This window comes from Suncus etruscus, chromosome 9, assembly GCF_024139225.1.
Source record: "Suncus etruscus isolate mSunEtr1 chromosome 9, mSunEtr1.pri.cur, whole genome shotgun sequence".
Classification (NCBI taxonomy): Eukaryota; Metazoa; Chordata; class Mammalia; order Eulipotyphla; family Soricidae; genus Suncus; species Suncus etruscus.
This window is the reverse complement of record NC_064856.1, coordinates 8247725-8270975: the sequence shown is the minus strand read 5'-3', so window position 1 is coordinate 8270975 and position 23251 is coordinate 8247725. Positions and strand designations below refer to the sequence as shown.

Below are 23251 nucleotides of genomic sequence, written 5' to 3'. Positions count from 1 at the left end.
CTTTTGGGGCACTTCATTTGGGGGTCCCGCTGCATATCAACTCCAATGTGCAGCTCCCTAAGGAGCACTCGTAACCCACTTTCTCTCTGGAACGTGTTTCCTTCTCTGTATTTCCTAAATAAAAACCATTTACTTGGCTCTTTTCCAGAAAATTTTTTTTTCTGTGAGAATAACGAACCCCAGAACTTGTGCAGAGACCAGAACTTTGATGCCCAGAGGGTGCAGGAGTGGGAGTTCCTGTGGGGCTTTGTGATTCCTATCCAGCCCCTCTCACTTCATTCACCTGTGAGGTCAGGCAGGTGGCAGCAACTTTCTTTGGGGATCCCCTCCCTGCTGTGGAACTTCCAGGGGTTCTGACTCACGGGTGAGGGTGAGGGTGAGCAGGAGATGGCTACCTTGATAGCTCTTCACTGTGTCCTCTGGCTGCACCTCCCATCCCCTGCCACCCAACGTCTCTGCCTTTGGTTCAGACTCATCCAATCTCCAGAGGTGGAAAAAAAGACCAAGATGTGGGGCCAGAGTAGGAAGGAGTTTGCCTTGCACACTGCCAAGGAGGTTCAATTCCTGGCACCCCATACCCTGAGCTAGCCTGGAGTAATTCCTGAGTGCAGAGTCAGGAGTAATCCCTGAGCACAGCTGGGTGTGGCCCCCCCCAAACACCAACAACAAAGAGGTGGAGTTGAGGTGGTGTAGGATTAAGGGAAAGCTGAAGGCTAGAAGGGGTGCAGGGATGAAACTTTCTTTCTTTTTTTGTTTTCTGTTATTTTGGGCCACACCCGGTGGTGCTCAGGGGTTACTCCTGGCTGTCTGCTCAGAAATAGCTCCTGGCAGGCACGGGGGACATATGGGACACCGGGATTCGAACCAACCACCTTTGGTCCTGGATCAGCTGCTTGCAAGGCAAATGCCGCTGTGCTATCTCTCCGGGCCCAGGGAAACTTTCAAGCCCCCTCTTTCACTCTTAGTCTCTCCTGGCTATCTCTTCCACACTCAATGGTGCTTAGGGACCCTCGGTGCATGGATGGAACCCTGGGCTCCTGCTTGCACTCCAGCACATTAAGCTACCTCTTAGGTCCACTGTTTTCCTTTCCAATTAGTTAGGTCTATAGAATTTAGTATGTGGTTCGTGAAGTTACCTGTAGCAACTCCCCAGAACAGCCTGTTCTGTTCCTCTGTTGCACTTCAAAGCAATTTTCCAGAGATGCCTCCAAATCTGTCTTCAGGCCATCTTCCCATTTGTCTTCCACCCACTTATATCTGCCTTGAGGTTCTGTCATACCGCTGAGATGACCTGGTCAAAGTCACCTCACCTCTACTTTCTTGCCAGTCTTTCCACTTTCAGCCCCTTTGCAGCACCATCAGCTACTCCTTTCCTTTTCGGAAGGGTGCATGGGGGGGATGGACCACAGTGGCGATGCTCGGGGGTGGTGTGTGGTGCTAGGGCTCAAACCGGAGTCAGCTGCATGCAAAGCAAAGGTCCTACCTGTTGTATATACTATCTCTCCAGCTCCTCCTTTCTTTTATGTTTATGTTTGGTTTTTGGATTAACCTGGCTGGAGCGACCTCTGCTGACGCTGGGAGGTGGGGCTGGATCATATTGGAGTGGGGGTTGTTACAAGGATGCAAGTGTCTTACCCTGTACTCTAGCCCCATCTGTCACTCCTTCTCTGCCACCTTTCCCTTCCTCCTCTGCTTTCTCAGACCAAACCATCTACCTAGGCCTGCTAGCCCAAATCCCAGACTTGCCATATGCAAGTCTTTCCGAATTTTAGATCTGTCTTCTTTGCTGAGCTGGACTTAGCATACATCGCTTCCCTCCCTCTTCGCCTAAACTGTTGAAATTCAGAAACAATAGTTTTGAGTTCACCCTCTACCCAGTTGATCAGGACCCGAAAGTCACCTTGCCTCCCCTTTTGCTCCACATCTCAGCGGTTTGGATGGTTAGCTTTAAAGAATAGGGCACAATCCTGCCCGCTCTTGAGGTCAACATAGCAAGGCCGAGATCTTCAGCCCGTCAGATTCCCCTGCTGTAATCCGTTCTCCACCAACGGATTCTCAAGGCATTTAGAAACAAAACTGCTGTCGAGGCAAAAGTGATATCACAGCAGGGAAGGGCTTTTTGCTTTGCACACTGCTGACCCAACTTTGATCTCCAGCATCCTGATCCTACCAGGAGCGGATTTCTGAGTGGCGAGTCAAGAGTAACCCCTGAGCACCACCGGGTGTGGCCAGAACAAACAAACAAACTGCTATTGCTTGGGGAGGGAAGTTGGTGTAGGGAGGAACTTCGACTTTGAACTTTCACCTCTTTCTACCTCATCCCATCCCGTCTCCTGTTCTCTGGGGAGCAGAGGGGCTGCCATCTGATCTTTCACCACCACAGCTCCTATTTTTTTTATTTTTTATTTTATTTTATATTTTGGTTTTTGGGCCACACCTGGTGACGTTCAGGGGTTATTCCTGATAATCATCAGAAACCTTATGATCAAAAAGTGCCTGATGTACTCCTGTCCCTCTGGCCTCACAGTCCTCACTAACTCAGTGCCTCTGGGCCTGGATTACCTGCTGCCAGAAATTGTGGCCAGAAGCTCGGGCCTCAGTTATTTTATCTTTCCACTCAGAGAGGGTCTCTCAGGCCCGGCTGGTAGCTTCCAACTTTCCTTTCTCAAAAACCCTCATGACTGAACTCATTCTTGCTGTCTGGGTCCTGCTTCCTGGCTGGCCTGGAGATGCCCTGAGGGAAGAGCTGGGTGTCTGTCTGCCAACCACTTGGCAGCACTGATGTCCTCCTGTGCTCTGTCAGCCAGTGACAGGAGGAACAGTCTCTTTCCATGAAGAGGCCCTGAGGCTTTGTAGTCAGTGAGGCCCACCAGGCTCATCATCTGGCACCCTTCACTTCCTCTCCAGCCACAGCTAACCGGTTCCCCAATCCAATTCTTTCTTCCTTCTGCTTCCTTTACTCTCAGTTACCTACAACATTGAGACTTGTTTCTCCTTCCAATCTTCCCTGGCCCACTGACCTTTTCTTCCTTGAACCCTTACAGCTTGGCTCCCAACCTTACAGCCAAGAGCTTTGTCTGGAGTTTGACAGCCTCTGGGGCTTCAGCCTAATGGCTGCCTTGTGGAGACACCCCTGCATTAGAGCTTGTCGCCTGTGACAATTTTTTTGTTATTATTTTTTGTTTTGTTTTTCATCCACACCTGGTTGACACTCAGGGGTTACTCCTGGCTATGCGCTCAGAAATCGCCCCTGGCTTGGGGGACCATATGGGATGCTGGGGGATCAAACCGCGGTCCATCCTAGGTCAGCTGCATGCAAGGTAAACACCCTACCGCTGCGCCACTGCTCCGACCCCAGACTATTATTTTATTGGGGGGAGACCAATGCTCAGCTCTGGAGCAGACCTATTGGCAAGGCTTTAGTTCCCAGTTGTCCAACTCTAGTATTCATGGTGGAACCCCAACGTTATGAATCTTCTGTCCACTAGTAAAGTGTGTGTGTGTGTGTGTGTGTCCATGCCAGAATGAAACCCGGGGCCTCTTTTATGTATGTGTTCTGTCACTGAACCAATCACTTGAAATTCAAGTAAGTAAGCAAGCAAGCAAGCAAGCAATCCCAGCTCAGAGCTTACTCTTATTTCTAAACTCAGTGATCACTCCTGGTAGGCAGTGTTACTAGGAATTAAATCTGGGTTGATCATGTGTAAGACAAATGACCTTGTACTGCTCATTGTACAAACATGTTTGTAGTTAGGTTTCAGTCATAAAAAGAACACCCCCCACCACCAATATTTTAATTTTTAATGTTTTATTTTGAGGCTACACCTGGCAGTACTTAGGAGCTACTCTTGGCTCTGTTACTTGAGTGTTCCTGCTGGCAATAGGAACTATTGGGAGACTCTTAGGGGACAGTTACTGGGAAATGGAACCTGGGGTTGCTTTGCCTGTACTCAGCCCTTTCACTATACTCTTTCAAGCCCAAACCTTTGTTCAGACCATCTTTTCTTTTGTTTGTTTGTTTCTGGGCCACACCTAGTAGCACTCAATCACTCCTGGCAGGCTCAGGGGACCACAATGGTATGCTGTGGTTGAACCCAGGTCAGATATGTGCAAGATAATACAGCCCTACTCACTGTATTATTACTTTGGCTCCTAGACTATTTTTCACCCTCTTTCTGGGTTTTAAAATAATTTGGTGGGGGTGCTGGAGTAATAGTGCAGTGGTTAGCACATTTGCCTTGCATGTAGCTCAGGGGTCTCAAACTCAATTTACCTGGGGGCCACAAGAGGCAGTTGGGGTGAGTCAAGGCCGCATATTCGCAATAAAATATCGCATTACCCCGAGAGGAACTGCTTGGGGTATGCGAATGTTTAATGCGATTTTTTTCTTACTAATGCGATTTTTATTGCAATTATTCGGTAAGCGAATAATCGTGAATACTGCGATATTTGAAGGCCAGCCGTAGGCCACAAAATGTTGTACGGAGGGCCGCAAACGGCCCATGGGCCTCGAGTTTGAGACCCCTGATGTAGCTAATCTAGATTTGATCCCTGGCATCCCTGAGCACTGCCAGGAGTAAATTCCTGAGTGTAGAGCCAGGAGTAAGTATCACTCCACCCCCTCACTGAACACAACCAGGTGTGGCCCAAAAACAAAAAACAAACACTTTGGTGTGAGGATCAAAACTAGTGCATGGCAAGTGGTCATCAGTCATGGTACATCCAGGATTACTTGAACCCAGATAACCACTTGCAAGGCAAATGCCTTACCTGCTGTACTATCTCTCTGACTCCCCACTCATCCAGCTTTACTTTTGATCTTAGGAACACAACGTAAACCTGGGTCAGGGGGAGGGAACATGACCTCCCACCGCTTGGGTTCTCCTACCCACCTCCACTTACATGGGTGAGAAGGTGCCCAAACAATGTGGCATTAAGCCTCACCTAGCTGACCAGCCCCCTGGCTGAAATTGGTGGCTTAATAGGGGGCAATCGAAAGGGCAAGGAGCTAAGGACAGCCAGCCAGTAAGAAATTGCTCTTCTTTTTTTTTTTTGGTTTTTGGGTCACACCCGGCAGCGCTCAGGGGTTACTCCTGGCTCTTAAGCTCAGAAATCGCCCCTGGCAGGCACGGGGGACCATATGGGATGCCGAGATTTGAACCACCGTCCTTCTGCATGAAAGGCTAACACCTTACCTCCTCCATGCTATCTCTCCAGTCCCTGGAATTGCTCTTCTGTTGGGAGTGACAGTTTCTGTCTTACATCACCTACCCAACAGCATGGAAGGCCTTTTAGCTGTTTTTGTTTGGTTGGTTTTTGGGTGATGCCAGGCAGCGCTCAGGGGTTACTCCTGGCTCTACACTCAGAAATCACTCCTGACAGGCTTGGAGAACTATATGGGATGCTGGGATTCGAACCCCCCTCCTTCTGCAGGCAAGGCAAACGCCCTACCTCTATGCTCTCTCTCTGGCCTGTTTGTTTTTGGGCCACACCGGCTGTGCTCAGGGCTTACTCCATGTTCCTGGTAACAACAACAAAAATAAAGAAAAAGAAATCGCTCCTGGCAGGCTCAGGGGTCGATATGGGGGACTGATGATGGGGATGGAACCCGGTTCCATCCTGGGTTGGCAGCATGCAAGGCAAATGGCCTACTGGCGTGCTATCATTCAGTTTCCCCCTTTTAGCTGGTGATCTGTGCTCTCATCCTTCCTGCTGTCTTTAGGGGGACTCCACTCCCACCTGCTGGCACACAGCAGACAGACTCAGCCCCCAGCACCACGCCTTCCAGCTCCTCCCAGGAATTCGGAAACAAGGCACGGAAAGTTAGGAAAAGACACTGGGCAAATTCCTTCAGGCAAGGCTTCTAGCCTCCTGGGATTGCAGTACTATTTTATCAGTAAAGTATATTTCAATGGAGTCTTTTTGGGGCCACACCCAGAAGCAGTGCTCTAGGCTCCAGAGTTGCTTGAGGCAGGGTTGGGTGGTTCCGGTGGGGACTCACAGTTTGCGAAGTGTCATAATCCCAGTACAATATCTTGGGTCCTGAAAGTTTGTGTTTAGCTAGAAAATTCCAGGGATATTTGGCTATCTAATGATCTTACCTCTTCCTGTTGTCCATATTCTGCTATTATTTGTACATTTATCCAGGCATGAAATTTCATAGTAAAGATGGAAAAGTTGCTCACAAACTTGAAGCCATGAGTGGAGGGAAAATTAATTTATTGGCATATGGGAAATGCAAAAGTAATTGTAGGGTGTAATAGAGATATGTTCACTTTATTTGGTTAGCTTTTAAAAATAAAGATTTATAGCCATGCATTAGTCTGACAAAATTTATTAACTCTGATGCAATTATTTTAAGCCAAATTATTTGGGAAATCATTTGTGGGTAAACAAATTTGTATTTTTTCCCCAAATTTTTGAAGAAACAAAGAAGAAAAGATTTTGGAATCGTTTCAAAATGGTGAGGTTTTTTCCACTTTGGCTTTTTCCACTTCTACTTTGAGGTCATCTCCTTTGCTCTTGTCTAGTTGGTCATTGTGTCTCGTCAGTTATTCGTTTCTTATAGGTCATTCTCTAAATGGTTAGTTAGCTCCTTGTCTCCACTAAGGCAATGCCTCAAGATCCCCCATTCTCCAATCTACATGAACTTTTTGTTTTTGTGGTTTTTTTTTGGGGGGGGGACACACCCAGAGGCGGTGCTCAAGGGCTACTTACTCCTGGCTCTACGCTCAGAAATCGCTACTGGCAGGCATGGGGGACCACACGAGAGACCAGGATTTGAACCACCATTCCTGGACAGCCGCTTGCAAGGCAAACACTCTACCACTGTGCTATCTCTCCAGCCCCATGAACTTGCTCTAATTCCGGAAAAATTCCTTAACAAAATCTTTTTTTTTTTGTTTTGTTTTCGGGTCACACCCAGTAGCGCTCAGGGGTTACTCCTGGCTCTATGCTCAGAAATCGCTCCCGGCAGGCTCGGGGGACCATATGGGATGCCAGGATTCGAACCACTGTCCTTCTGCATGCAAGGCAAATGCCTTACCTCCATGCTCTCTGGTCCCTCAAAATATTTGCACACCAACACTCGTGTCCCTACCTGCACAAAAGCAAATCATGGGGCCTCAATCAGTGGCAAAAAATGGTCTTAGTGAACAGATGGGTTTTGTTGTTTTTTGTTTTGGGGCCATACCTGGTGGCGCTCAGAGGTTCTGTACTCAGAAAATGCTCCTAGCAGGAACGGGGGATCATATGGGATGCCTGAGATGGAACGTGGGTCTGACCTGGGTCGGCAGCATTGCTATCACTTCAGCCCGATAGAATGTTTTTTTTTGTTTCTGTTTTTGGGTCACACCTGGCAGCGCTCAGGGGTTACTCCTGGCTCTATGCTCAGAAATCGCTCCTGGCAGGCTCAGGGGACCATATGGGATGCCGGGATTCGAACCACTGACCTTCTGCATGCAAGGCAAACACCCTACCTCCATGAATAAGATGTTAACACTCTGGAGGGATCCCAGGCAATAGTGCCTTAAGCACTGCTGGATGTAGCCCCATCCAAAATTTAAAAAATCATGAACAGGTCAGAGTTGGTCTATGGGAGCAAGCCCTTTGAGGAACTCAGCCCTCCAATCACCCCGTGTTGGAGGACCCTTGGGATTGCAGTGACTTTTGCCTAGCTAAATCGGAATACTCCCAGCTACTGAGGAAGGCTTCTGGGCATGCTTGGGGGGTGTGGAGGGCGCTGGCTGCCGGGAGCAGCTTATTTGGGTGGGGCAAGTTCCTGCTGAGCTGCTAGCTGATGGAGATTTCCTCTTACTCGCCCCTTTACTCAGCCTTTCCCCAGAGGAGCCAAATCAGACAGACAGACCCACCCAGAACTAGGAAGCTATAAAATCCTATTGGAGGAGCCGAAGAGTCAGTACAGCAGCAGGTGTCCTCGAGGACCTCAGTACTGTGGGGCCTCCTAAGGAACCACCAGCCCAGGGAGGGGCCATCCTGTGAGTCCTGCTGGAGGGGAAGGCTGGTCTTGCTGTGGGGTGTAGGGCCTCTAATGGGGGCCCTGTAGGTGCTTCTTCCCCAGGAGAGAATGACACCCCAGCATACAAAGTACTAATGACAAATATCTGGAGTAGAAAGCAGTTGCCAGCTGGCCACATGGGATGCAGTTAGCCTTTCTCTCTGTCCCAGCTTGGAAGTGGCACATAGGCCCATGTTTCTTTGGGCAAAACTGTTCTTCAGGGGCCGGAGAGATAGCATGGAGGTAAAACGTTTGCCTTTCATGAAGAAGGTCATCAGTTCGAATCCCGGCGTCCCATATGGTCCCCCGTGCCTGCCAGGAGCAATTTCTGAGCATGGAGCCAGGAGTAACCCCTGAGCACTGCCGGGTGTGACCCAAAAACCACAAAAAAAAAAAAAAAAAAAAAAAAAAAAACTGTTCTTCAGTGTGTTAGACATGGACCCCCCTCAGTGTTTCTCAAGTTCCTCACAGAGCCCTGGTATTTCTGGCAGCTCCACTGGAGACTTCTCCGAATCATGCTTCCCCAGGACCCCTTTCCCCAATTCTGGGGCCCATTGTTCAGCTAAAACCTTCAGGTTTTAGCAATTTCCTGGAGCCCTGGTGGGACTCCAGCGCCCCCCTCCCCCCAACAAGCAGTCTCTCAGCTCACCAGCCCTCGGATTTCACCCAGTCTGGGGACCCTTCCTTACTTGGTATCCCACAGCTGGATGCCTGCTGCGAGGTGGCTAAGGGCACGCAAGACCACTAAGCTCTAGTCAGGGGAGACCACACTCTTAGTGAGGGGTGCTGGGCACTGGGGTGTGAGGACAATGTCAAGGGGCCTTTGGCTCCTATCCAGGAGTGGCTCTGCTCTGGGGCTACTCATACCCGTGTTCCAGTGAAGTGAAGTGATGGCTTGTGGGGCCGGGAACCTACATCTTCCCCTAAGTCCAGGGGCAGCAGATGCAACTTGTTGCAGGAATGGGGGTGGAGGGGTCGAGAGAATCCTCTGCTCACTGGAGGGTTTTGGGAGGAGATATTGAGCCCCATGGACCCTCCCACAGTGGACTCAGCAGAGAGGTGTCTGGTCCTCTCAGGGCTTCGAGACTGAGGCCACAGGGGCAGGCAGTGGTTCAGTGAGAGTTTATTGGTCCTTTGCATCACAGCTCAGTTACCAAGGTAAAGTCACAAACACAACTGCAGGTAAAAACATGGAAAATAATATAAAAATAAATTGAAGGCTACTTTTATGTTTATGAAATCAAGTAGTGTAATAAATACTATAATAAGCAAAAAGCTTCAATCACACAATTCAGTTTCACTGAAGTTACAGTAGTGTTTGTAAAGGTTTTAAAATTTAAGTTACAAATATTAAAGCACTGAAAAACTAGTATAAAAGTGAATTTTGGCACATAAGTGAGCTCTTATGTCATTAGTACTGGACAACCTGGAACAAAGAGGAATCCATTTCTCACCTACTTTTCTGAGGTACAACTATCAAGCTAGGAGGTCAGCAACCCGGCTGAAATACTTAAGATAGGGTGAACAATCTTTGAGTTAGCTTTTCCCTTTTGAGATGCTCAGAGAGCAACCCAGAGCTTATTACTGTGCAAAAATTCTCCAAAATCCTAATCGAATTTAGGAGGAAATTTTTTTCTTGTAACCTGCATGACCCAGTGTCCAGGTCCTGCAGGTCACCAAGCCCCAAGGGGCTCGGAGGGGCCACACCTCAACTTCTTGCCTGTGGCCCCTTCTTTAGGTAATCCCTTTTCTTTGATTTCGGCATCTTCCTTTCCAATCAGAAATCAAGAAAAATCTCACATCAAAACTCATAACTTCAGCGACTTGGATATCACCACATGCATTCTGGGTGAGAGAACTCAAGCTGTGAACAGGAAAGCTGGCAGGAAGCATGTGAGCCCCTGGAGGATCATCTCTGATGGGTCCCTACTAGGTCCACGTCCAAGGTCAATCTACCACATGGTGTGGACCTTCCTGGGGACAGGTGAAGACCTGCCCCCACTGTGACTTGCAGAAATAAGTGGATATTCACCTTCACAGTAGAACCCAAGGGCCCCCCACCATTCTGCAAGGGGCTCCTCTCAACCTCCATCCTCAAAGCTCAGCCTGCGTGCTACCAGCGCCTCTTCTGAGGCAGGGTGAGTGCCAAGGAATGCCCTTTCACCATTGTGCCCCTTCACACTCCTGAGTGAGCTGAGGTGTGCTTGTGGATGCCCCAGCCAGTTTTGCCATTTTTGGCTTTAAACTTTAAAACTTTTTAAACTTCTTCTTTTTTTTTTTTTTTAAATCACAGTTTCTAGATAGGTTGAGGTAATTACAATTTCCCCTCTCAGAGGAGAGGAATTGGACCGTGGGGCAAGTTGGTGAGAGAGCATTTCTGTGGAAAACAGTCAAAACCAAGACCACCACGTAGTAGAGCCCCACGCAGTGGGAAGACCCGCGGCTATGGGCGGGCACTGACCCCTCTTTAAAAACTCTTGTGCAGCAGCCAGGAAAATGGCTCAAGCTCCTGGATCTGGAGCAGTCATTGAAAACTTCACAGCGAATTGGAGGAAATGAGCCTCCAGTCCGGCAACCCCCCCCCACCCGCACCCCCCAGTCCTAAGGCTGCTCAAGTTTGAGTTTTTAAAAAGAGCTCATAGAGCTAAGCTACAGTAACTCATTGCCTTTTTCATCAATTGCACTTAAGAGCTAGGTTAAAGATGCTGCAGCTGAGGCAGGCCAGCATGGACCTCCGCCTCTGGCCAGCCAGAAGGGAGGGGCAGCCAGACCTGGGTACCTCAGTGGGGCCTGAGCTGGGAGTGGAGCACATGGGTCTTTTCATGAGTTTGTCTTCATGCAAGATTTCAAGTTAGCGATCCCCAGAATTTTGTCTGTTTAGCTTCAAATACAGTTAAAAAAAAATCAGTTTGCTGGTGAGCCCGTAGGGGCTGCTTGGTTACTTGCATGAAGGCCTGTAGACCCAGGTACTCCATCCTACACTCTAACACCCTCCATGCTACTAAGAAATGCTGGTTTCATCTATGTGCTTCTTCCTAAGGCATGCAAAAAACTCTTGAGATTCAGAAAGCATTTACAGTCTAGGCAAGCGGCACGCTGAGATCTGAACAGCTATCACCTTGTATCAGTGTTGAGGCTTCCCTATGCCCGTACTTAACCTGGAAGCTGGGCATGAGGTGCACTTGGCAGTTCTTTGTTTCATAGATCACTGAAAGAAATTCTTTTTTTTTGGGGGGGGGGGGGCCCACACCTGGTGGTGCTCAGGGGTTACTCCTGCACTGCACTTCGAAATTACTTCTGGCAGACTCAGGACCATATGATAAGGGATGCCGGGGCTCGAACCCAACCTGGGCCACAAGCAAAGCAAATGCCCTCCCGACCTGCTGTGCTATCAATCTGGCCCCCACTGGAAGAAATTTAACTTGGATACTGGACTATAAAATTCCTGGTCCTCAGGAACCAACAACAATGCTTCAAGGTGTGATTTTTTTCCTGAAGTTTGTGGCCGAAAAATAGGCCTTCCCAGGCAAGATTGAGGAGAGGGTCTGAGTCCTGGAGGCAGAACACCCTCTGAGGAACTCCCCACTTTAAGTGACCGGAGCCAGGGCCCAAGTAGGGCAGTCCCCTCAAGTGAGACAAAGACTCAGCAGGAAGGCTTGAGTGGGGATTGGTGCTTGTCTCCAATCAGGTAAATCAGAGCCATGATAAGGAGTGCAAGACCAATCCGGGAGGGAACGCCTGTGCTCACGTTTCAAAAAAGCGGATGTGCCTTCCCCTCAGCTTGGGCAGTCTGTGGGGGAATTGTCCCGGGTCAGAAGCTGTTGCTGATCTCAGGCTATACTGGCTCTGTGGGTTGGGCTTGTGCTGTGTGTCCCTCCACATCCCCTGAAGTCCTGGTTTTCCAGGTACAGTAATGGACTGTTGGGCAGTCTGGGTTCCTCTATATGCCAGTGGTTCTTCTGCGTACTTTGAAGGCTTCCCCTACTGCCCTTACCCATAGTGCCTCCATAGCCCAGGGGAGACTGTGGTACCAGAGGCCTGGCGGATCTGGAGCTGCCAGCTGTGCACACAACACAGGGTGGTTTGCTCCACCGGCATGAGGATCCATCAGTGTTTAGGTGATGCTCATCAGCGCTGCATAGAAAGGAAAGACAACATGCACTCAAAGCTGGCAGGAAGGCCAAGGGGAACAAAAGTGGGCCCTCGAGGAGGGCTTCTGGAGCAGAACCAGACACCCTCTGTCCATCTCCAGGCCTCCTCCTACAGCTTCTGCTCAAAGAGGTCGTGATACTCCTGCTGTTCCAGCTCACGGTTATACTTTTCGATTTCCCGGTTGGCTTCTTCCACGTAATCATTCATGAACTGGTCCATGACTGGCATCTTATTAAGGAAGGGGGCACTGTGCTTTGGCCCAGGTAAAGGAGTCCCCATCGGGGAGAAGGCCAGCCCATACAGGAACTAAAGGATAGGTTCTTTCTGTAGAAACTGCCAGTAAGGCCAGAGTGATTAGTACAGGGGTAGGGTATTTGCCTTGCCCATGGCCAACTGGGTTCAATCCCTGGCATTCCATATGGTTCCTCAAGCCAGACAGGAGTGATTCTTGAGTACAGAGCCAGGAGTAACCCCAAAGCATTATCAGGTGTGGCCAAAACTAAATACAAAACCCACAAAAAATAACAAAAAGAAATCGAAAGCAGAAAAGCTGCAAAGCTGGTGCCAGGGGTTATTTGGAATCCTTCACGAGGGCCTAGAACTGAGCACTTGCAACTCTTCCATCTTCCCTCTTGGGTATCAGGCCTTGTCTTTGACTTCCAGATTCTGAGGGCCTGCTGTCACAACTGCAGAGAAATTACAGTCCTCAATGAAACATCAGTAATCATCAAATGAAGGACAAATTGAATTCAACAATTTCTGGAGAAGTGAAAAGTCAACCTCGGTGGCTTTTTGCGCGTGTTCCCAGAACATATCCTGTTTCTGGGGCTATGCTTGGTGGCTCTGGCAGGCACCTTTTCTTCGGACAGGCCCCTCAACCTTGGCCTTGTCCCCTACCTGCCACCCCCCCCCCCAGCCTCCCTACTCCAGATTAAAGGATACGTGGATGAAAATCAGTCTTGTCACCAAAGAAGTTGACAAACTGGGTGCCATTATAAAAATAGCCTGCAGGCAGGGGGTCCAGGTGGCGCTTTACCTGTAGGAAAACCCAAACTGTTAGAATTATCTGATCTCCACCCTCACCTCACTAGGGACCAGAGAGATAGTAGAGAGGTTAAAGCACTTGCCCTGCAAGTGGCTGAACTGGTTGTGCTCCTCCTCAGTGTCACAAAGGGTCCTTTGAGCACTGTAAGGAGTGACCCTTGAGCACAGATGTAAGAGTACAGCTGGGTATGGTATAGTTGGTACAACCTTCTTTTTTTCCTCACAAAAGGAATGATCTGCCACTTTCCATCACTTACTCATTCGTTAAAATTAAGTATGCACGGGTTACTGGATCAAAGGGCTAAGTGCATGCCTTGTATATACTGGATCCCCAGTTTTCATCCTTGAGTGCCACCAGGGAAGCAGTGCTAGCTCTCTGTCACTGGGTATATGCACGGGACCACTGGGAACACACAGCTGGAAGAGCTGTCATTGAGTGGGCTCCAGTCTCTCTGGACACAAAGACAGAAATCAATATCCTAGTCTCAAGAAAAGCAAAGGATGTGCTGCGGCATTCAAACAGGACTACGAGGAGGAAGTCTTCTCAATGGGATTAAGCTCAGCAGTCTGGGGGGTGGAGCTGGTTTGATAATGCATTCTTGTATCCTATTTTCCCAGTTCCCTACTAGAATCTCCTGGCACTTCTAATATAAACAACCTGGATTAGATCCTGCTCAAGGTCAGCTTCTGGGGAGAAGAAAAGTCTTCTGAGGTGTCCTTGGTGCTCTTCCCTGGTACCCGCAGATGGCCCGATTGTAAAAGTTGGAAATGAAGGGCCCCTCTTCCAGAATAAAGCAGATTATTGTTCTGGCTATTACTGGGCCTGGTCTCATGTGTCCCCCCCCCCCCCAGCTCTCTGGAAACTGCTGTCAGTGTTGATGAGGTTGGGCTGAGACTGGGAATCACTGTGAACTCTGAAGGGTTCATTAAGGGCCCTCTCTTGCTGCATGTTCACAGGACTACCTGTGAACAGCCTCTGGGACCAGAGATTCGTGAGAGAAGAAAAGAGGAAGAGGAGGGGGGGAAGGTGAGGGAGAGAGGAAGAGACAGATTTGTGAATGAGGAGAGGAGAGAGAGGAGGGAGGAAAAGGAAGAGAGGGAGGAAAGAAGAGAGGGAGAGAGGGAATGGGGGAGAGGGGGAGAGGGGAAGAGAGGGAGAGAGGGAGAGGGAGAGAGATAGAGAGAGAGAGCACTCAGGACAGTGCAGAGTACAAGGCAACATGTGCAGCCTGTTATCCTGTATCTCCAGCTGCAGAGCTAAAGATTTTTACTGGCTCCTCACTGGTTTCTCTGGGATTTCTCTAGGTTAGATGGAGGGGAAGAGACAAAGCAGGGCTGCCTCTGGTCACTGTCCTCCAGGTACTGGCTCTCATGCACACCTTTCCCACTGAGCTGGCAAGGGCAGATACGCAGAATTCTCTGCCTGCTGGAGGGAGGGAGACTGCCCTCACTCAGGGACTCCCAGAGGAAGGGTCTCAGCAGGCACTCACGTGGATGTTCCGGATCTCCTGCTGGGTCAGCATCCCTCTGGTCTTCAGGGCTTTCCTCTGGGGCTTCTGCATGGAGATGGAGGGAGGGCTCAGTCCCCACAGAGCTGACTATGTGTACCAGAAGTGAGGGTCAGGTGAGGGGGACCAGACGTGACTCAGAACCCAGTGGAGGGGGTGGGGCAGGTATGCCAGGACTTGGTCACGATTTCCTGCTGGCTAGGAAGGGAGACCACTTGCCTACCAGCAAGGCCTGTGCACCAGGATGGAACACTAAGCCCCACCTATGGACACATGCAGACAATATTCTATGGAGGTGCCACAGAATTTAGGAATTTCTCCAGATGAGTCTGAGGAAGAAATAGCCTGTGTAGCCCATTCTCAGAAAAGAAGTCAGGCCCCAACTGAACCCAAGAGGCATCTGACCATACTTTCTTTGTATTTCAGAGCTCTCAGATAGAAACAACCCTGGAGGAGGAGGTGTTTTTCTTTTTTGGTTTATTGGGCCACACCTGTTTGATGCTCAGGGAGGGGTTATTTCTAGCTAAGCGCTCAGAAATTGCCCCTGGCTTGGGGGGGGGACCATATGGACGGTCCTTCCTTGGCTAGTGTTTGCAAGGCAGACACCTTACCTCTAGTGCCACCTCGCCGGGCCCCAGAGGAGGGTTTTAACTCCAGTTTCCATTTTGCATTGTTGTCCTGGGTTAATGAAAGATACTGTGTACATGTACAAGCCTCTTTCCCCCATACTGACCTCCAGTGCTCCTCTTTCTCAAGCTACCCATGTGAGAACCTAGGATTGTTAGCAACTCTAAAGTAGTGTACTCCTCCCCCTCTCTTTGGTTTATGAGCCATATCTGGTGGTGCTCAAGGGTTGCTCCTGGTTCTGCGCACAGAAATCATTTCTGACATGATATAGATGCCGGATATTGAATCTAGGTTGGCCACAGGCAAGGCAAATGCCCTACCCACTGTATTATCACTCTGGCCCCTAAAGATTATATCTGTTTGTTTTTTCTTTTCTACAGAGTTTGAAGACAGAAAATTTATGTGCTCAGAATATAAGGTATTTTTGGGAGCTGGAGAGATAGCACAGAGGTAGGGCATTTACCTTGCACATGGCCAACTGACTGACGGTGGTTCGATTCCTGGCATCCCATTCTCATATGATCCAGGTGATTTCTGAGAGCAGCCAGGAGTAACCCCTGAGCACCACCAGGTATGATCCTCCCTCCAAAAAAAAAAAAAAAAAAAAAAAAACCACCCCAGAATATATGTTTTTTTTTGTTTGTTTGTCTTTGTTTTTGTTTTTGTTTTTGGGTCACACTCGGCAGTGCTCAGGGGTTACTCCTGGCTCTGTGCTCAGAAATCGCTCCTGGCAGGCTGGGGGGGACCAATTCAAACCACCATTGTTCTGCATGCAAGGCAAACATCCTACCTCCATGCTATAATTCTGGCCCCAATATTTTTTACTTAGCTTCAGCTAACATAGTACTTTGAACTTAGACCACCAGGGTGACCCAGGATCCAAAAAAAGGAAAAATGAAATTAGGGACCAGATACTTCTAGAGAGAAGGGGAGGTGCTTCCATTACATGAAGTTGACCCAGGTTCAATCCTCTATTGGAATCTACCTGCAGCAACTGGTCCCCTAGGACCTGCCAGGAGTGATTCCTGAGCACAAAGCCAGGAGCACCACTGGGTATGGCCTAAAAACAACTACAAAGAAAATTAAAAAGCAAAAATACCTCCAAAGTAGGGGATAGATAATATAGTGGGTAAGGCACTTGCCTGACACAAGACCAACCCAGATTTCATCTCCAGCATCCCATATGGTTCCCAAGCACAGCCAGGAGTGATTCCTGATTGTAGAGCCAGGAGTATTGCTAGGTATGGCCCCAAAATAAAAAATAGAAAAAAAAAACTCCCAAGTTTCATGTAGGTCCCAGTTAAGACACCCAATAATTCCAGTTTCTTTTGAGAAACAGATTAGACATGGCCAGAAGGCAAAGTCTGCCTGCAGAACCTATTGTTCACTTTCCAAGCATCCTCCGAAGTGCTGGCCCAGCTTGGGAAGAATGGACCTTTGAGGAGAGCACAAGAAGCAACAGGGGCATTTGCCAGTTGTAGGGGTACACACACAGTGTGCGGGCCACTCCATGCTCCAGAACCCACCTGTTTAGCTGACTGCCGCAGCCAGTCCTTGACGCTGTCCTCCTTCAGGGAGCAGCCGATGAACACAAGGTAGCTCTCCTGCTGCCCACTGTTGGCTGCAGGGGTACCTCTGGAATCAGGGGGTGGTGTGGGCCCCTCCAAAACGGGCACAATGCTCAGAGAGTTGGCCAAGGTGTTGTGGCAGATCTCCATAGTCCTCTCAGAGTCTGGAAGAACATATGTTAGTTAGTCAAGCTTCTGTCCAGAGATGTGTTCAGCCACATGAACACCGCAACACAGATTGTTGTTTTTTTTTTTTTTTTTGGTTTTTGGGCCACACCCGGTAATGCTCAGGGGTTACTCCTGGCTATGTGCTCAGAAGTTGCTCCTGGCTTGGGGGACCATATGGGACACCGGGGGATTGAACCGCGGTCCGTCCAAGGCTAGCGCAGGCAAGGCAGGCACCTTACCTTTAGCGCCACTGCCCGGCCCCACAACACAGATTGTTACATGTGTGTACATGACCCTTCCCATCTACCCCCGGACTGTGTGAGAGATAAGGTGGGCACCATTACTCCACAAGAGGGGGGTGATGAGTTTTGTAGGGGAAGGGGTAAGGAGTATATTTGCATCAGCAGTACTTAAACAGCTCTAAAAACCAGGAAGTTGGAGATATCTAGCTGTCATTAGGAGGGGGGTGGCCGGGGTTGCCCCTGTGAATGAGGAGGAGGAAGAGGAGATGATGCACCCTATCAAAGAGGGTGCCTTTCTGGAGAGAGTGGGTGTCAGAGATCTAAGATGTCAAGGACATGGTCAACAGAAATTTTCATGTGGACAGAAATAGAAAATATATGATTGGATTTATAGAATTGACTGAAGACATAAGGAAAGGGCAAAATGCCATAAAAGGAGGGATTAAAAGAAATCCAAAGTGCGAGAAAGTGTAAGAAAGAGGTTAGGAGGCCGGCGAGGTGGCGGTAAGAGATAAGGTGTCTGCCTTGCAAGCGCAAGCCAAGGAAGGACCGTGGTTCTATCCCCCGGCGTCCCATATGGTCCCCCCAAGCCAGGGGCAATTTCTGAGCTCTTAACCAGGAGTAACCCCTGAGCATCAAATGGGTGTGGCATGAAAAACCAAAAAAAAAAAAAGGAGGGGGCTTGGGGGACCATATGGGACGCCAGGGGATGGAACTGTGGTCTATCCTAGGTCAGCAGAGTGCAAAGCAAATGCCCTACTGCATCGCCACCACCCTAGCCCATGCTTACAACTATTAGCAACTCCCTTAGGAGCACACTAAGGGCTGCTTTCCTGCATCTCCCTTCTCTTTCATGATCAATCCCCCATGGGAGGCAGGTCCTGAGCAATAATCAATTAGGAGTCAGAGCAGCACAAAGAGTCAGGCAGGGAGAGATGCCAGAGCAGAGCCAGCCAGCAGATCACAGTTGGATGTGATCTCTAGACAGTGTGGCACTGGGGGGAGAGGGGTGGCAGGGTGACCTGATGATATGCTGACATGCCAAGGATGGAAGCACAGTGGGTCATACCCTGGAGGTGAAATTAGGTCTCATCTCCAAGTCCTGCTGACATTTGCTGGTCCCTTGATATTTTCTATTGTCATAGCTTCAATCTTTTTTTTTTCTTTTTTGATTTTTGGGCCACACCCGGCGTTGCTCAGGGGTTACTCCTGGCTGTCTGCTCAGAAATAGCTCCTGGCACGGGGGACCATATGGGACACCGGGATTCGAACCAACCACCTTTGGTCCTGGATCGGCTGCTTGCAAGGCAAACACCACTGTGCTATCCCTCCGGGCCCCAGCTGCAATCTTCTAACAGACATACTCTCCACCTTGTCCTGAGGTCCCAGCCAAAAGCACCTCTCTGGTTCCAGAAATATGCTTTGCTGCCTCTGGTCCAGTGCAATGCTGATCCTCTCCCTTGGGGTATACTCCCTTCTCCTCTGCTAAGGGGACCAGTTCCTCCTTGTTTAGCAGCAGCTCCTGACTCCCATCCAGGATGGACAAACCTCAGAAACTCTTATGTTGTTGCTATTTTTGGGTCACATCTGTTGGTGCAGGGATGGGTTGGGGGGGTGGCGTGAATCACGATGGGAATAGAACCTGGGAGCCTCTGTGTACAAAGCATATACTCTAACTGAGCCTTTTCACTGGCACTAGAGGTTGCCATCAGAACTTGAGGTTCACAGAAGTCTAAGCTTGATCAAATAGTTCTACTAAGCAGAAAAGAGAGTACCAGAGGGAAGCTTGAAGGCTTTGGAAGGAAGGGGCCAGAGCAGGGTCCAAGAGATGGCTCAAATGGTTTGATTGGAGTATGTGGTTTGCTTGCAGGAGGCCCAAATTCAATCCCTGGCACTATATGGTTTGCTGAGCAGAGACAGGAGTGACTTTTGGGCACTGATCTGGGAATAGCTCCTCAATACTACCAGCTATAGTCCAAAAACTAAAATAAAAGAAGAGAAAGGGCTGGAGCAATAGCTGATGCAATTGCACAAGACCCACCCAAGTCTGATCCCTAGCATCCCATATAGTCCTGAGCCTGCCAGGAGTGATCCCTGAGCTTAGAGCAGAGTAAGACCTGAGCACTGATGAGTGTGGCTTCAAAAAAAAATGAAAACAAAAAAGAGAAAGAAGGACAGGAAGACAGTACAGAGGTTAACACAGTTGTTTTGCATGCACCTGACTCTAGTTCACTTTCTGGCTTCACGTGTTCCCTTCAGCATAGAGCAGTAGTATCTCTGGGTATGGCCTCAAGCTTCTCCATAAAACTGAATCAAGGGGCCAGAGAGATAGCATGAAGGTAGGGTATTTGCCTTGCATGCAGAAGGAGCCTGCCAGGAGCGATTTCTGAGCGTAGACCAGAAGTAACCCCTGAGTGCTGCTGGATGTAACCCCAAAACAAACAAACAAACAAAAACGAATCAAACACTGGCTAAGAGCTGCAGTAATTGTGTTAGATCTGAGAGTCTGGAATCTGGGAGTCAAGAAATTGTGACGATAGGCCCCAAGCAGTTCACACAGGGAAATGAAGGCAAATTCTCCACCAAGCCTGCAGAACTTGGGGAAAGGACAGCCATACCAGAGAGGGGTGCAAGAAAGCCTGAGAAGCATCATGGTCCACATACAAAGTCACACAGCAGTGGTGTGGATGCTGCAATGAAAGGCTCCCAGGCCCTGTTCCACCATTACCTGTGAATTTTACTTTGCCCAGGATGTGGTAGATGTTTCCAGAGAAGGGACTTGGCTTGATGGAGGCCTGGATGGCTAGTGAAGAGAGAATGCAGATGTTATTACCTGGGAAAAGAGACTGGGAAGGGACCCTCTTCTTTTTTTTTTTTTTTTTTTGGGGGGGGGGCACACCTGGCAGTGCTCAGGGGTCACTCCTGGCTGTCTGCTCAGAAATAGCTCCTGGCAGGCACGGGGGACCATATGGGACACTGGGATTCGAACCAACCACCTTTTGTCCTGGATCAGCTGCTTGCAAGGCAAATGCCACTGTGCTATCTCTCCAGGCCCAAGGACCCTCTTCTATGGCCCAGATTTACACACTCTATTTCCACTTATTTCTCCCCAGCAGTTCTGCCAGTGGTTCCTGGAGAGGGGACAACCACCAAAAGAGTGACCACCAGACTACCAGACTGATTGACCACTGAGTTCAGGAATAAGGGATTCCTGCACTCAGATTCTCCATCTGTTTTCAGATCCAAACCAGAGGAAAGGGGCCAGCTGGTAGGATGCTTGCCATGCATGAAACTAAGCTGGGTTTGATCTTCAGCATCCCATAGGGTCCCCTGAGCCTACCAGGAGTGATTCCTGAGTGCAAAGCCAGAACTAACCCCTGAAAACACACACACACACACACACACACACACACACACACACACACACACACAAAATCTGAGGAGAGATGGCTCCCAGACCACCTCCTCACACACACACACTCACACACAATCTGAGGAGAGATGGTACCCAGAATACCATAGAGGGATTAGAAAACAAGGGCCCATCTATAACATTCCTTCTCTGACACCCTTGACATCAGTCAGCAAGGCTTACTTACCTTTACACCTGGCCACAAAGCGCGATTTCTCCAAGGGGCGTCCAAACCACACGCAGATCTGAACCATTAGTGGAAAGACTGATCCAGCAGTAAATTTACCTTCATACCTTAAAAGGTTTAAAATAAATTTTTTTGTTATTTTTGGGTTTTGGGTCACACCTGGCGGCGCTCAGGGGTTACTCCTGGTTCTGCGCTCAGAAATCGCTCCTGGCAGCACAGGGGACTATATGGGATACCAGGATTCGAACCACTGTCCGTCCTGAATCAGCTGCGTGCAAGGCCAAAGCCCTACCGCTGTGCTATTTCTCCAGCCCCCAGTTTAGAAGAATTTGAAGTATAAGAAACAGAGGCACTGAGTGTCATTACTGCTTTGGGAAGAACTTAGAAGTCACTAACACTTTACTATCTGAATTTTTCCTTCTTACATACCATATACACTTGATTGGTTGTGGATATTTTATTTTGAAACCAGTAAGCATGTTTGGCTCATCAGAATAGGGTGAGGATGATGGTTTTATCTCCACAAGACTGGCAGTTCCTTCAAGGAAAGACGTGGTCTATTTTTGAAACCTGAGGGAGGGTTCATTTCTGGCAACCTAGAGGTTCTTTCTTAAAATTCCCTCTTCTTTCAGTCCTCACCTCTGTGCCTGCATCTCACTGAGGGCCGTTTCACAGACTAACTTTGGATGTGTGCCATTCTCTCTAGAAGGAATGGCTGGGGTGAGCGGTCTCTGCTCTACTATTTCAATGCTGAATTCAGCAGATGTGGTGTCTTCACAGACTCAGTGAGAACACAGTTGTAGGAACCAGAGATAGATAGTATAGGAGGAAGATGATTGCTTTGCAAGCAGATGACTCCAGTTTGAGCAACAGCACTGCATAGCCTCCAGCACAGCGAGGCTGCGCCCAAAGCTTGGAACAGTCTCCGAGCACGACTTGTCATGACCAGAATACAAACCAAAATATTAAGGACTGAGTGCTAGGGAGAAGGTATGAGCACATGCTGAAGCACATGCTTCACATCAAGGAGTCCTTGATGCAAGAAGCTCATTACTGTATGGACTTCCTGGGTTCTATTCCTGGTACTGATTAAAAAAAAAAAAAGAACCCCAGAAGATTAAAAATTTAACTTTTAATTATGAAAAAATTCAGACATATGCAAAGCCAGAAATAGTCTAGCTTTAAACTCCCATTCTGCTTGCAAGGTTAGGAAAGATCTTTCCTTCTTTGAATTACTTGAGATACATTTCTAAGACTGGCATTTCCTCCAGGAGAGGAGCTAACCATTTCCAATTATAGTTTATACTGCTCTCAGCAGTAGGTGAGTATATAAGTTATACAATAATCACCCCCACATGAAATATATTTTTGGTAAATATCTAGTAATTAAATATAGTAGGTGTTAATAAAAACAAGGGATTCATTTTACATTTCTGAACATTACACATGGAAATCTGTGACCATAATTGCCATTTATACTTACTCTAAAGAGAATACTACACATTACTGCAATTTTTTTTTACTCCTAAAAGCCTTCTAGGGCTGTAGAGACAGTACAGTAGGGAAGGAACTTGCACTAAATGCCCCGTAAGGTTCCTTCAAGTGATCCCTGAGCACAGAGCTAGACATAATCACTGAGTACAGCAGGGGGTTGCCTTAAAACCACCACCACCACCACCAACTACAACAACAACAAACCTTCTTTTTTTTTTTTTTTTTTTTGGTTTTTGGGCCACACCCAGTGACGTTCAGGGGTTACTCCTCCTGGCTATGCGCTCAGAAGTCGCTCCTGGCTTGGGGGACCATATGGGACGCCAGGGGATCGAACTGCGGTCCATCCAAGGCTAGTGCAGGCAAGGCAGGCACCTTACCTCTAGCGCCACTGCCTGGGCCCCAACAACAAACCTTCTAAAAAACCCCTCATAAAAGTTCCCCATCAGTTGGCCTCCACCAAAGTCTGTATGCCCTGAGCTAGCTCATTTGTGTAAGGCAGAACAAAGTTAGTATGGACTAGAGAACAAGAGACTTCTTGGCACCATATAGGACCCATGATTGGACCAAGAGCACAGGCCAGCAAGTGACTCGCAGCACTCAGCAAAGAGGTCCCTATGTTTCTTTTCAGCTGAGATGTAATTGTCTTGTTCTGGCATAAGGAATGGACCATTGTCTCATCAAGTAGGATACAGATAAAATCAAACTACAAATATTGCCGATGGAAGAGTTGTAAACAACTGAGAGATCTCTCTAAATTTAGAGAGAAATGCATACGGCTATTTTTTTAGCTAGATATATTGGAGAACACATTTTTAATTTTTTTTTTTTTGGG

General features: G+C 48.5%; 1 protein-coding gene across 1 annotated transcript in view; it reads right to left on the bottom strand.

The window, feature by feature from the left end:
- Nucleotides 1-10913: 10913 nt before the first annotated feature.
- The window catches only part of DNAAF9 (dynein axonemal assembly factor 9), a 144523-nt gene continuing 132185 nt past the window's right edge, over nt 10914-23251 (bottom strand). The window contains exons 34-39 of the mRNA XM_049779489.1: nt 20926-21032; nt 20055-20129; nt 16875-17080; nt 14704-14769; nt 13112-13205; nt 10914-12390 (exon numbers count right to left, since the gene is read on the bottom strand). Coding sequence (XP_049635446.1) covers nt 12278-12390; nt 13112-13205; nt 14704-14769; nt 16875-17080; nt 20055-20129; nt 20926-21032 — 661 coding nt within the window. The 3' untranslated portion in view covers nt 10914-12277. The remainder of the gene's footprint in view (nt 12391-13111; nt 13206-14703; nt 14770-16874; nt 17081-20054; nt 20130-20925; nt 21033-23251) is intronic.